The sequence below is a fragment of the Pteropus vampyrus genome, unplaced genomic scaffold (assembly GCF_000151845.1).
Source record: "Pteropus vampyrus isolate Shadow unplaced genomic scaffold, Pvam_2.0 Scaffold75, whole genome shotgun sequence".
NCBI classification, from domain to species: domain Eukaryota; kingdom Metazoa; phylum Chordata; class Mammalia; order Chiroptera; family Pteropodidae; genus Pteropus; species Pteropus vampyrus.
The window spans coordinates 662,167-677,265 of NW_011888856.1; the positions used below are offsets into that span (position 1 = coordinate 662,167).

Sequence of the window (15,099 nt, forward strand, 5' to 3'; positions counted from 1 at the left end):
AAGTCAATTCCATGGGTAGACTTGTGTAGGTGGATCTTTGGAAGAATAAAGGAAGTGAATGCGGAAAATGAAATGGGGTAACTAAGAACAGAATGAGGGACCGCAGTTGTGGGAATTAAGATGCAGGCAGGTGGTCAGAGATTCAGAGGAAGTAGAACATGAGAGCGAGAGGCGGCCATAATAGATCATGGATAAAGGTCCGAGAACTCCAAGGGTGCAGGGACACAGGTGAAGGCAATATTGATGGTGGGCATCGGGTTTCCAACTCAATGTAGGAATACGTATTAAGGAGTAAAAAGTGTAGTGTGATACGGTTGAAGGGTATTAACAACCCACCTGATGTCCTAGAAGTGACATGGCTCTCAAACTCAAAAGCCTAACTTCTTTATACCACACTCCACTTTTTCTCCAAGAAATAATAGCTAATGTTAGTTGGGTCCTGACTTACTCTATGCGTGGATTTGTGCTATGGTGAGTCGGGTACTATTATCATCCCCATTTTACAGCAGAGGAAACTAAAATTCAGAATGATTTTGAAACTTGGCAAAGCTCACAGAGCAAACAAAAGACAGAGTCAAGATTTAATTACAGGTTTTTCTAACCCCAAAGTCCCAGTTCTTAACCACTAGCTATATCATTTTGCCTGGAAGATGTAAACTGAGTTGATAACACAGCTATTTACCTATGGACTAGTTTCTACTATGGGTTACTCATATTAACAAATTAATTTATTGGGTTTGTGATATAGGGAGGAGAAGGTTTTTTAAAAAAGCTATCGCCTATACAGTCAGGAAGCAAGTCGAAAAGGGTAAGTTTTACTATTCATCTTGACAAGATATTCAGGACTGAATAGTGCCAACTATAGGGGAAATCTAACTCTTTTCAAATGAATCCCAGAATTCTGGAGAAGAAAAACATGACTCACATACAAAAAAGTCCTTTAAAAGCATCTTTTTATTTGCTATAAGAATATATAATTTGGCATTTCTATACAATCCATCATGCAAATAACATGGTAGGCATTTTACAAGCAATGCAGAATCTTGATATCTGTGCATTTGCTCAATTAAAATATTAGCAAAGATTGAAAAATAACATCTTGGAGTAAAAGAATACAGAGGGAGCCAAATTTTTTCTCCAGGTTCACAGTATCCAATATCAAGATGCACAGAGAAGAAAACACAGCCACACTGAAATCTCAATACCTAAGACTGAAGGTATTGAGGATTAGATGAGGGACATTATTTGTGGGCTGATTCTTTGCTATAAGAACTCATAAAATTTTTCTATAGCTTTGAACATTATGTCGACAATTACTTTTCTAAAAATTTTTTTATGAGTTTTTTTGAGCCAAGCAGAGGATGTGCCTGGAAGCAGATATCCACAGACTGAGAACAATGCTTCCCAGAATGACAGTTTGCAGTTTCTTTTGTGTGTCTAGAATTAAGGAGAGCAGTGAGGAAAATTACATGAAGGTGGGACAAAGCAAGGCCGAGATTGGATTACAGGCTAGTTAACGACATTATGTGCCCTCTTGTGGGTAGTTACCTTTGGAGGGGTCTGAAAAAGACATTTCAAAGGTATGTTAACCTAGATGCACAAAAACAATAGACAGGGCTTACTTAAGGCAAAGATAAGCCTTTTACTAAAGAAGTATATGCCTGGAGCATGACTATCCACCATGACCTGTCCAGTTAGGAATTATGATCAGATCACCCTGCGAGGTTACTTTCAGTTAGATATGTTACAGCACCCCATTTTTCCTCCAGAATCCATTGGGTAGCAAGGCAGCCACCACCTCGTGGGCAGTTTCATCGTGTGGCCAAATGTCTCTATGCAGAAAGCACTAAGGCATCTGTATATGAACAGGTAGAAGTTACCCATTGAGTTAGCCTAATCCAGGTGGAAAAGAAGCTATCAGCAAAAGGGTCCTTTTGCTCAGGCACTGAGCAGGGAGTTAAGAATTACAATTGCTTCACTCACGAAGTCACAGTGATTTTCCTTTTTGTATAGTACTTAAATTTCTCTGAAATACCATCATAAAGCATATTATAAATGATTTGCTCAATAGCAGGATGGACACTAAACTCTGGAACTGGCTCAATTGCATATTCGTAGTTTACTGAAAATGAACTATGAAGAATGAAAGAAGAGGACCCGAAACCCTTTACACTCAGACCCCAAAGGCTGTGGCATCAGGGCACAGTCTGTTCTTTGTATGAGCGTATTTAGGGAGGGGGAACCTGGAGAGTTTTTCCTAGATGTAAAATCCTCCTAGCTCCATCTGTTGGACCCCATCACTTTTCAAGCTCAGCAATATCAATTAGAATTGATATTACCTTAACCGTCATCACAAAAGGCACAGTGGACGTTATGAATCCCACTTTCTAGTTAAGCAAAGCTTTCAAAGATTATGCCATTAGACCGAGGACCTGCAACTCGTTATACACAGGACAGGACTGGAGATCAGATCTGCCTAACAACAAGCGTAAAGTTTTCCACTGCACCAGGCCATTTCTGAAGGGATCAAACGCTGTTTCTGGCGTTTGAAACTTACATATGTGACCTGTTAGGAAGATGATCTGAAATTAAACTTAAAGGCATCTCCAATCTCATGGCAAAAAAAAAAAAAAATCTTCAAATAAGGAATTCAAATGAGGTTCAGCATTTTACACCCTCCTGCCCCAGAACTCAGAATCTCTGAGGCGTGAGCATCTCATCGATTTCTAGCTTTGTCTACTGTGAGTGAAAGCGAAGAATTAGAGGAACGCAGAACCAAAACGCGCCTCCTACAGACTTTCATGGCCTTAAGTAAATCTATTAGGCCTGAAGCACACAGTAAGAACCAGAACAAGGGTCTTTAGTTTTAATTTGGATCTGCTTTGTGAAGCCTGAGTTCAGAAATATCTATAAACACAACGATTCATCAGTCTTCTTTTCCCTTTAAGATTGTTACATTCAGAAGCACAACTTTTGTTTTGAGTGCATTTACTTTGAAAGTCATGTGTTTACTTGAATTTTAAATATTGCATTTAAAATTGAAAAGATGTTTTTAGAAGTGTATTTCTTAAATACAATGATTATTAAACTAAGAGTTTTATGGGGGCAGGTCAAATTCCAGGGATAAAAATAGTGTCAATGAGAGGTATTTCATTTTTTCTGAATAGGTCGTATCATTTTAATTTTGATCTAATTTAGACTTTGAAAGATATAGGCCAATAAAAGCCACATGAGACAACCCTCTTACTGGTTTGCTACTGGAGTCTGCATTGACCCCCAAATCCAGCAACTGATAAGTCTATAACAGAACAACAAAGGGGAAAATCAAATATAGCCTTCGCTTTGCCCTCATGGGCAAACCATTGATTGCACAGCCCTACAGGCTCCCGGGGGTGTTAGAGACATATCCCACTGCAGCCGGTGAGCGGTGAGAGGCAGGTGAGGGGGCCTCTCTTTCCTTCACTCCCTCTCTTCCCCTTGACCTATTATTTTCTGTTCCAGTTATGTGAGATGTTCTGAATCTTTTTCATTTTGATTCTCTGATCCAGCATCTTGTACCTTGCAGGATGCTCTTCAGTCTTCTTTGGGACCGAAGGTGCATAGGAGCTAGATGCATAAGCAGGGCGTTTAAAGTGTCGCAGAGGAGGCTTGATGACTGAAGACCATGCAAAGGAAGACAGACAACCGTTAGCCTCACTAACCGTTAGCGGCACGACTTCCTCGCACCTGGACCTAACTGTTTCCTTCAAAACCAGAAAACACAATTAAACTCTCACTGGAAATAACTAGTTGCAGATAGATGAATAAACACATTTTCACCTTGGTCATTCTCTTTAAATAAAAACAAATTCCTAGAGATAGACAGTGATCACTCCGGAATATAGAGTTCTTTTCTAATGAATGGATACGGTTAAGGAAGTAAGAGGCAGCAATAGGGTCATTTTGGGGAAGAGCAAGGCAAACAGCAGTGAGCACAGCCATGTTATCGATCAGATTTCAGCATTGTATGTAAGCTTTTAAAGTCGCAATGTGGCGCATAATCCTGAAGTGCTAATACAAGGTACGTCATTGAGAAAATTGTTGCAAAAACGTATATGTAAGTTTTGTATCTAAAATAACTAAAGATCTGAACAGACTCCTCACCAAAGAAGATACACCCATAGAAAGATATTCAACGATTTTTGTCATTAGGGAATTATAAATTAAAACAACAGTAATATATACTACAAACCTACACATTCTGGATAAAATCCCCCCAAACTCTGATGATGCTCATTGCTGACAAGGTAGAGTGACAGGAGCTCTCATTCTTGCTGGTGGGAATGTAAAATGTTACAGCCACTTTGGAAGACTGTTTGATAGTTTCTTATGAAGCTAGTCTCCCCATGTGATCCAGTCATTGTGCTGCTATGTATTTACCCAACTGATTTGAAAATTTATGTCCACATATAAACCTGTACAATTTTATAGAAGCTTCTTCACAATTTCCCCAAACTGGAAACAATCAAGATGTCCCTCAGCAGTTAAATGGATAAAGAAATTGCAGAACATCCACACAACAGAATATTATTCAGCGTTAAAAAGAAATGAACAGTCAAGCCACGTAAAGACATACATGAATCTTAAATGTATATTGCTAAATGAGAGAAGCCAGTTGAGAAAGCTACATACTGTATGATTCCATTTCTACGATATTCTGGAAAGGGCCAAACAATAGAAATGATAAAAGGATCAGTGATTGCTGGAGTTTTGAAGGGAGGAGAAGGGGTTATACAGGTGAAGCACAGAGAATTATTAGGGAAGTAAAACTATTACATATGTTACTGTAGAGGTGGATACGTGATGCTATGCTTTTGTCAACACCCATAGAATTTTGCAACACAAGGAGTGAACCGGAATATATGCAAATTTAAAAAATAATTTAGGAGGTCAGGGGAATCACAGAATGGAATGCGGAATGTAACACAACAATTTAACTGCATTATAAATGTAGGAAACAAACTCATCAAACAGAGTGTGGCTAACTTTGGATAGGAGTGGATTCTGTTGGACTAAAGGTCGGTGATGCTGCACACGAGTGCTCTATACTGGCTGATGAAGTTGTTTCCCATGGGAGTTAACAATTCTACTACTACTCTATATGTCTGTTGGAACTGGACAACTATGTACACGGACGGTGGACGGTGAGAGCCAGGTTTCTCTCTGCTAGGGTGGGAATTTACAGAAAAGCAGAAAGAGGAGGCCAGAATGATTCATATGGCAGTATGAATTCATTCTTAATATAGATACAGATAGAGATAGATAGATGATAGATGATAGATAGATAGATAGATAGATAGATAGATAGATAGATGATAGATAATGGATGGATGGATGGATGGATGGATGGGTGGATGGATGGATGGATGGATGGATAGATGGATGGACAGATGGATGGATGGAAGGATGGACGGATGGACGGACAGACAGAGACAGAGATACACACACACACACACACACACACACACACACACACATTTCCTTGTGCTATTAGCTGGAAGGGCCTGGATGCGACGAAGCAGCTACTGGCCTAGAAGTCCCAGCAGCAACGAGCACTCCCATAGCCCAGATCATGGTTTCTAACAGCATTCTCCAAAAAAAGGAACCAGGGCTCCTTGTAGAAATGGCTGTTTCTAGGACTGGAGAACAAAATGTACCAGATAAACCTGGAGCATCTTAAAGTGGCAGAAAGTAAGAAAGGGCAAAAAAGAATGACAGGACAAAGGGGCCCCCCAATAAAAGAGCTCCCAAATGGCCAAAGGTGGAATAATTTGAGCAACAAAGTAAATAGGGAAGTTTGGAATTATAACCCAATGCATAAAATACACATCCATGAATCTGTACTGACATAAATATTTGAATAAATAAATAAGTGTGGGGCAATAGACAAATCTCTCATGCAAAAGAATTTTAAATCATTTATGTAGATAAACCTCCCTCATGGTGGAGGAGCCTTGAGTGTGGGTTGGACACAGTGACATCCTTCTAGGGAGTACAGTCTAGAAAGGGGACAAAAGAGCAACTTTATAGTGGAGAAATCTAGCAAACGCTGCCTCAGAGATCAAGGTTAACATCAGTAGTGATAGGTCATGTTGGCATTAGGCCCCCCTGACTGTATGTGATGGAAATGGATATTATATTGTAAAAATTGCATTTTAACTCCATGGTCTTCCTACCCAAAATACATAACCCCATTTTCATGATGAAAAAGCATCAGACAAGTCACAATTGAGGAAAATTCTGCACAATACCTGACCAGTATTCCCCAAAATTGTCCAAGTCACCAAAAACAAGAGAAGTCTGAGAAACTGTCACAGCCAAGAGAAGCCTAAGTAAACACAATGACTAAATACAATGTGTCATCCTGGATGGGATCCTGGAACAGAAAAAAAAAACACACTAGGTAACAACTAAGGAAATCTGAATAAAGTATGGACTATAGATAATAATAAAAGCACATCATCTCTACCTGTAGATGTACACACAGAAGAAGGTAAAATACTAATTGATTCTTCCCCTTTACTCCTGTCTGCTCTAGGCCCTCATCACCTACCCTCCCTCCTCCCCTTCTTGGTCCTGATGGGAAGTGCTTAGTCGATGAGACAGTGTAAAAGTGAATAAAGATAAGGCCAGGTTCAATGATAATCACAAACAGGTGAGCTGTAATAATCAGGTAAAAGGCGTGGAGGAGCAGAGTTGATGTCGAACCCGTTGTCTCAAACGCCAGCTCTCGCTGCAGGGGCCAGCAAAGGGATGTGACACGCAGGTGGCTCAGCTTGAAGGGCCAGGACTGGGGGACAGCTCTGTCAAACAAGAGGTTACCTGAAAAACCAGCTTTGCAAATCTCTTCCAGTAACAGGAAAATGCACGGCATTTATGAACAAGCAAAAGGTTAGAAATAACTTAAATGTACAATCCTAGAGAATAGTTTAAGTTCTGGTACATTCTTAAAATATACTACTGTGATACTATGGAAAAAGGATACAGATGTCTATTAATAAAAATAGGTTTGTGTAATACTGTTAAATAAAAAATGATAGTACATGTGATCTAACTTCATTACTATGAAAACATAAATATGTGTTTATGTTATATCTATAATAACATACATTTAAACTATAGCATTGATTATCTCTGAGTAATATAAACATGACTATTGTTTCTTTTTGATTGTTTACCTTTTTAATTTTTCTGAGGATCAGGTTTTAGCAATGCAACTTTTTGCAAAGAAACATACTACTCAAAATGTCTTCTTTAGAATCGTATATCAGAACTATTCTAGAAAATCATACACAACAGAAAGTCAGAAAACTGAGCTTACTTTGGGCTATAGCACTAGACACCTCAGAGAGCTCATAGCTGAGTATACATTTGACAGCCTATAGATTACAATTCAGTCATCGACTTCTTAGAGCACCTACTATGTCCTGCTGATATAACCATGAACAAAAGAGACAGAATTCCTGTTCTCAAGGGGCTTCCATTCTAGTAATACCCCCTGAAACTGGTGTCCTGCTTAAAGATGAAAAAAGTTTTCAGGCATAATAAGTGATGCTATTCCTACAAGCTCCATAACACCCACACCAACTTGGCAAATGGTCCTGTAGTGACATCATAATATATACATAAAAGAACAGAGGTTTTTAGGATCTCAGAGTGCTTAATTTTGATTTTTAGGGTAAACAAGGGATTGCAGCACGAAACACTCTATAAACAAACATAAAAACAGTCCAGTTAAACCGGCAGAACGGAGTAGGGACGGGAGGGGGCTTCAGAGTCGAAGCGGAGCGTTGCCAGCGTCTGGGCCGGCTGATTTACTACTCTCCAAGTCACAGTCCCTCCATATTCACTCTATTTTCACTACTCAGCATGAACCTGGCCAAAGTATTATTGAATTTCCCACTTCTCAGCATGAAGAAACATTTACCGTTTGCTGGAATTCTCATTGTCTGAACAAAAACTCTCCTTGCCACTGGAGTCACCGCAAATAGAGTTGAACCCACTGACAGAGATCGGCTCCCCACCGAGACTGTGGAAATCCTTGTAGGCCTGCTGTCACCTTCACTCAAAATGTAGGAAAAAGAGAAAATTCATAGAGTGCCGTTTCGTATGCATTGATCGCCCTTCCCCTCCGCAGGGCAACGTGATTTGACGATGGGGCAAAAGAGCGGAGCCAGAAATGACAGCGCCATCTTGAGCCGAATGGGGACTTTCTTCTGGGGTGCCGGCGTGGCCTTCGGAGGACTTCTCCTTTTGTCTTCCGGCTGTTCCTGAAAAATTCCTAGACAGGGCTCTGACCCCTGCTTTTTCATCAACTGGGCACTTCCCACAGCCGGATCCAAGCAGTGGGATCCCAATCCTCCTTCCCACCCCCACCCCACCCCCAGAGATACAACCAAACTGGGGACAGAACCCACTCCCCTCTGTATGCCTCATTCTCAGCAAGCTGGACCCTTTTCTCTTGAGGACACAGTCACAAAGTCTACTCTTCGTCTCTTGGAGCAATTTACTTGAAGAAAAAGATCTAATTAGCTAATGAAGGTTTGACAGAGGCACATGTCTCTGTGTAGAACCTGCACTAGGGAAAGTCATTATCTATATTACTTTCAAACGTCCCTAGGAAAAGAAAACTTCAGGACAAAAATTGACCCATCATCATCTTTTATTTTACAATTACACGCAACGTTTGTTTTTCATAAAAGCAATACTCTCTTAGGAATGTTAATCCTCCTTTGTTTAAATCTCATCATTTTCATAAATATCACAATTCCTCCCAAAGGTAGCCATGATTTTCTCCCTCTCCTCTGCTACCACCTGTCTATAATTCTTCCTCTCTCTGTGTCCCTCTGTGTCTCTCTCTGAGACCGTTTTTGCTTGGTGGCTCCTTTTTCTTTCTGACATGGGAGACTACTGCATAGAATTATTCTTCAGAAAATAGATAGAAATTTATTATAAATAATAAATTTTATAAAATAATAAAATATATAAAATTGATATGGCTGTTAGTTAGATTTAAGTGTTGAAATGTGAATGGTGCTTTTGAAACTCCTTGTTTGAGAATTCGATTTAGTCTACTGTTTCTCAAAGTACCCTTCAATAAAGCTGTGAACGTAACAGAAGTTGTTGCAGGAAGGGGCGGGGCGTAAAGTTAAACTAATATTTTCATGGCAGGACTTCTCTGAGACATAAATAATGGAGACGTGTATTATGAATCCCTAAGAATAGCCAATAGTATGCAGTTTTTCTCAATTTTATTAGGCCAAGGAAGCCCCTTTATCAGGAGCATCTCACAGAGTGTTCAGCAGAAAACACTTTCAGAAAAACTAGGATAATTCGGTATCATTACCATTATTCTATCATATCGAGCTCATTAATTCAGCATGCCTTATCGTTTTGTGCTAAGTGAAAGCAGGCCAGAGAGAAAGGTCACTTGACCTCATCTAATCTAAGTCCAGCCTAGTTCCTAGGAGTTAAATAATAACCTGCACATCAGCATCTCTGTCCTTTCCAGTGCCTACGACTGCTGCGTGACCCTCTGCATCTACTGCACGGCAGCCGAAGTGGCAACTTCATGGGAGGAATTGCTGAATCCCTGTGCAGAGCACTGCTATCTCTAAAGTCAGCAACTTGGTTTGCTCCTGGCTTCTGAATAAATTCTAATATCAGTACCTTTTTTTAAAAAAAATAAAATAAAAATAAGTATTGGATATGTGTTTTCTTCTCATTCAAAGATAATGCCATAATATGACCTTTGCAAAAAACATTTCCATCTATAGACATTTTCTATAGTCTGCATTTACACAGACTCTCTCTCTCATACGCACATGCGTGTACACAAACACATACACTAAACTAACAAGGTAAAAAATAATCATTGAATGCCTCTTCAATGTTTTACATGAAGAACAAAATCCCACTGCCATGCATTCCATTCTTAAAATCAGTGTCTATTTATAGTATGTGTCTGAAATCTGATGGAAAGCCCTTATAAAAATGCACAAAAATCCTCCACGAGTTTAGAATTGCAAGGCATTGGAATGTTAACATCAGCTCCGTTGAGGCGGGAACAATGTAAGAACTGAGCCTATGATTTTCATTTCAGGATATGCCATGGTAAAAAAAAAAAATTATAATATTTGGCATACATTGTGTACTAAGAACAATGCTAAGAATTTAATGAACTCGCCTTTTATCTTCACCGTAGTCCTAATAAGCAAGCACTGTTATCACCCCCTCTTGGGGTAAGAAAACTGAGACTTAAAGAGTTTAACTTGCCAAAGTTTACATAGCTAGTACGCAGGATGTCTGCGTTTGGGTTTCATATCCAAGTGGTCAGAGCCTTTCTCCCATATTTAAAATAACCTTGGACCAAAGTTTGGAGTAAGTTTAAATAACTACCATAATAAGTTAAATGAGTTAAGGTAAAATTGTACCTTATTTATACTATCAATATTTCAGTACATAACCATGTAACATACAGGATGCTCGGATACCCTTGTTAGCAACCATAACCATACTTTTCCCAAAAAATCATCCTCCCTTAATACAATTTGTGTGGTAATAGCTCCAGAGGGAATTACATATGCCCCTGGCCAATGGATCTCTTAAGTACCTGCTCTCATCTCTACCCTTACGTATGCCACGTTGGAATGTTAACAGGTACCTAAAAGCCAAGGTCACTGGAGACAAGCAATCAAGCCAGGTGAGCTCTAGGATCTTGGGTGAAAATTTTAACTCAAAGGTTTTCACCGCAGCAATATATGACAACAACCTATCATCTACATTTTTAACGACTTTGGCTCTCTAAGGACTTTACTTCAAGAAAATGAGAATGCTGAATAATCTACGGGTTCCATATTTTAATCTCACAGAGTAAAGAGCACAGAGAACAGGAAGCTTGCTGTCTGAGAAAGCATCCAGAAGAAGCGGAGGTGACACTGCCTGAGCTGAACCGCTACCCTAGTATGGAAAGATGACCTGACCAGTATTTGCAGGTCCACAGAGAAATATATGTCGACAGGGAAAAGATAAACCACATAATTTGGGGACCTTCATCCACCTGACACTGTATGTTCTCAACCCTGGATGCATATCGGACCACCTGGAGAGGTTTAAAATTTACTGATGGCCAAGCCCTCCCCACAAGAGTCTCTGAAGTAACGGATTATTTTAAAGTGGAGCCCAAGCATCACTATGTTTGTAATGCCCAGTGAGTCTAACGTGTAGCCAGGCTGAGAACCACTGCCTAAGGTGTCGAGTTCATTTTGAAAACAAGTTAGCTTATACTTAGGTTTCGAGGGATGCTTGGGGCAGCTGACAGGGTCTGGTCATCACATACAGGAGCCACCAACTTTGGCCGTGTGCTAAGTTCTGATCTATGACAGGAAATACACCCACGAAAATCTACTTTTGAGGGAGGTAGTGGGATATAATGAGAGAAGCATAGGCTTGGGGCAACGTATAACTGGGTTAAGCTATTACTAGCTGTGAGATGCTAAGGAGACCATCTGTTCTGGGACTCAGGTTTCTTGTTGTTGTTGTTGTTTTCCAGAAATGGGAAAAATAGTAACTGTCTTGCATGGTTGTCGTGAGGATTTTAAAGGTAAGATAAAATGATATAATGTTGTATGGTACCTTGCAACCTCGCATAGTACCAGTATGTCATGGGTACTTGGTATGTGACCACCACTATTACATAGCACAGAAGATGAAAGGTCATCACCAGAGGCATTTTAATGAGTCTCTCCCTGGTGAACTACCTTGTTATAGTATAGAAAGGTAATGTAACTCCCCCGTACAACTAGATTTTACTAAAAGACCCTGGCACACAAAAAGAGATTAACTTAATTAATTTATTTGTGACTATTCAGCAGAGAACACGCCAGTCTGATTCACAAAGGACTAATTATCCAAAATGTGCATTTGTGAAAATATATATGTATATATTTTTTTTCCATCCAGTTACCCAAGGGGACCACTTTGCTGAAACCAAGGGCTATTCTAAGCAAAGCAAAATCATCTAGCCCACATTCTAAGCTAATTACGCAATGTACAAATATGGGGTTCATTCAATCACTTTGGGCAATGCCTACCACAAGTGATGTGGCGTTCTGGAAATCCGGATGGGAAGCGTGGCTTAGACAAACAGCTAGGGTGCCAGGAGTTCCAGTCCCTGAATCCAATCACAATATATTTAGGAAAAAGACAAGGGCACTTTCGATTCTTAAGACCCTGCATTTCTATGCGGAGCCATAATAATTGAGTCACTGCCATTGGAAACCAGTCTTAAACCACTGATTCTCTGGTCTCTTAGATAATTCTCCTTCGTGCTTTTCCCTGTAGGTAATTAATGTTGGCTATGAATTCAATGTGGACAGGGAAAAGATGTTATGCACACTTGCATCCTCAGAGCTTGGTAACAATACTGGTAAGAGTTGGCTCTGAGAAAAATGTAATGAATGAATATATTACTCCACATCGCCCCTAGTAACCTTCATAAATCTCCCATTTACCAAAGAATAAATGAATCCCTTAGAATACACACCAGCTGGCAAAGCTGACCGAATCTTCAGAACCGAAGGTTTCTTCTCCCTTGCTTCAGCAACATCTTAATACTTAGATTTGCGGTCCCCTTATGTGCAAGAAGAACATTCTTTTGACATTTCAAATTTGAAGACTGAGCACCTCTGTTTTACTCAAATGCTACAATCTCAGCTCATTCCTACAGGTCTCCTCTGGCATGCAGAGGCACCAAGGCACAGTTTTCAAGCCTCTCTGAGGAAGGACAAGTTTAAAAAGGCTGGGAGGTCGGCTCTTCCCTCTTTTGAACAATGGCTACCTATTAAATGTCCTGCAACCTTATGATTTAAGGACTAGTGGTTTCATTTAATAAAATTATTATTTTAACTAGTAAATAAAAGAATACGAAAGCCCTCTCTCAAGGAGATGATCATCCCCAATTCAGTTTTTTGTTTTCATTTTGTTTGCCTCTTGCAAGCACAAAGGGCATGGTGCATGCTGTTTCAAAGGAGAAAAAATATTTTGGAGACTATGCAAGCTGTCTTTTGCCTGATTTGTGTCAGTAATGTGTGCGTTTTTCCATGTATGCATATGAAGATGGGAAATGTGAGGCTGAGTCAGTAGCTCTGTCCCTCATTCCCACCAACGATGACCTATGCCAAAGAAGTCTGGAAAGATCAATTTCTCCAGGGTTGTAGAGCTCTGAAGTACTAAATAACAAGTGAATTTTGATCTAGTCCATAGAAAAAATGACAACTGCCATTCGTCAAAATGAATGTGAGATAAAAGGCATGTGCAAAGACAGTATTCATGGCATCTCCACTTAACAGACAGTGCGAGACCCTCCACACTGCAGGTAATTGATCTAATCTCCAGGCAAGTGGTTACAGTGTAGAAAAATTTGACGTCAGTCTTTACCTACCGGTAATGAAACTCAAAGCAAAGAGCAGGTTCGCTGCCTGATAACTTTGGGTAAGCTATTTATCCAATTATGCCTCTGTTACCTAATTTGCAAAATGGAGATTATAATACTTTCCTTAGAGAGGGATGATGATTAAATAAGATAATACATGTTAAGAACCTAGCGTAGTCCCTGACATTTGATAGATGTGCAATACATACCAAAGTATATATTGTTAAAAACCTGGTGAGGGAGATCAGAAATTATCATTTTTGAAGTTAATCACTCAATAACTTACAATGCACATGATATTTTTGTTTTGGTAAAAGAAACATAAGCTTCCTAAAATGTCTTCAGACCCCAGAGCTGGTCAGTTCTCTTCAGAGGAATCCTCTGGATGGACGTTCTATCCATAGTCCCCTAGAACAGGAAACAACAATGTCATTGCAAGCCAGCTGACGTCCAAACACTCAAACTCTACATCAGGCAGTGAGATAGGAAGCAGAGCCACATCTACTGCCAACACTACCGTGCATGCCAGCAGCCGAGACAGAGGAGCAATCAGCTATCTGCACCAGAGAACGGCCACAGCACTGTACCTTTCCATCTAAGGATCACTGCAGGAAAGGCGCCCTGGGAATCTGGTCAGAAGTAAGTCACTGACTAGTCTCCATCAATGGCGGTCATGTCTGTAAGGGGTGGTGAAGCTCTGGGCCACTCCTCCAGTGAGAGCCAACATATCCTCAGCTCTCCGTCACTTATGTCCCACCTATGGAGCTGGACTGGGTTCGCAAACCTCCTAAGGAATAGCTGAAGTTGGCTTTGGAAAAAAATTGGCTGCAGGTGCTATTACATTTCCACAGGAGTCGCTTTGCCGTAGATGTGCGAGGATTTGAGGTGTCGTCCCCAGAATAGTTTTCTGGTGCTGGAGCTTCAGAAGAATCCCTTTGATGATTTCAGAAACCACACAAGCTGTTCTTTAATGAAGTGGTCTCTGGTGGCTTCTGGATTGAAGCATGTTACTTACAGAACCTTTTTCATATCTGAATTCTCATATCCCAACAACACTCATCTGTCCCAATAGGTTAGGAAGGGAAAACATTAAATTTCTCTGAAATATATGTTAAATCATGTCTATATGGATAAAACCAAACAAAGCTGTCTTAGAAGATAGCCATAGATTTTTCACTTAAAAATTCTTTAATACATAATATTTCGAGCATACAGAAAGTTATAAACAATAACACAACAAATCCCATGTATTCTCAATAGCATTTAAGAAAATCTTAACCTTTTGCACATTTGCTCAAAAATTATTTTAAAAGATTAAATATCACAAGTAGAGTTGAAGTATACCCTTCCATGATACTTTCCCACTAAAAAAAAAAAAAAAAACCCTCATCCAGAATTTATTATTCCTGTGCCTATATTCATTTGATTATCGCGTTTGTATGCACCCATAAAATATCTAATATTTTGGTTGTCGTAAAAGATAATGAAAATGGTGTTAGATGGTGTATATCTTGTTGCAACATGCTTTTCTTGCTCAGCATAATGTTAAGCGTTGTTTGCAATAGCAGAGAAAAAGGGAAAACCACCTCGATCATTAGATATCCCGTGACACATCTGTATAATAGATT

The 15,099-nt window shown here is 39.8% G+C and overlaps 1 protein-coding gene across 1 annotated transcript in view; it reads right to left on the reverse strand.

The window, feature by feature from the left end:
• Positions 1-985: 985 nt before the first annotated feature.
• The window catches only part of PDE1C (phosphodiesterase 1C), a 249,684-nt gene continuing 235,570 nt past the window's right edge, over positions 986-15,099 (reverse strand). Inside the window, exon 17 of the mRNA XM_023532039.1 lies at positions 986-3,655. Coding sequence (XP_023387807.1) covers positions 3,486-3,655 — 170 coding nt within the window. The 3' untranslated portion in view covers positions 986-3,485. The remainder of the gene's footprint in view (positions 3,656-15,099) is intronic.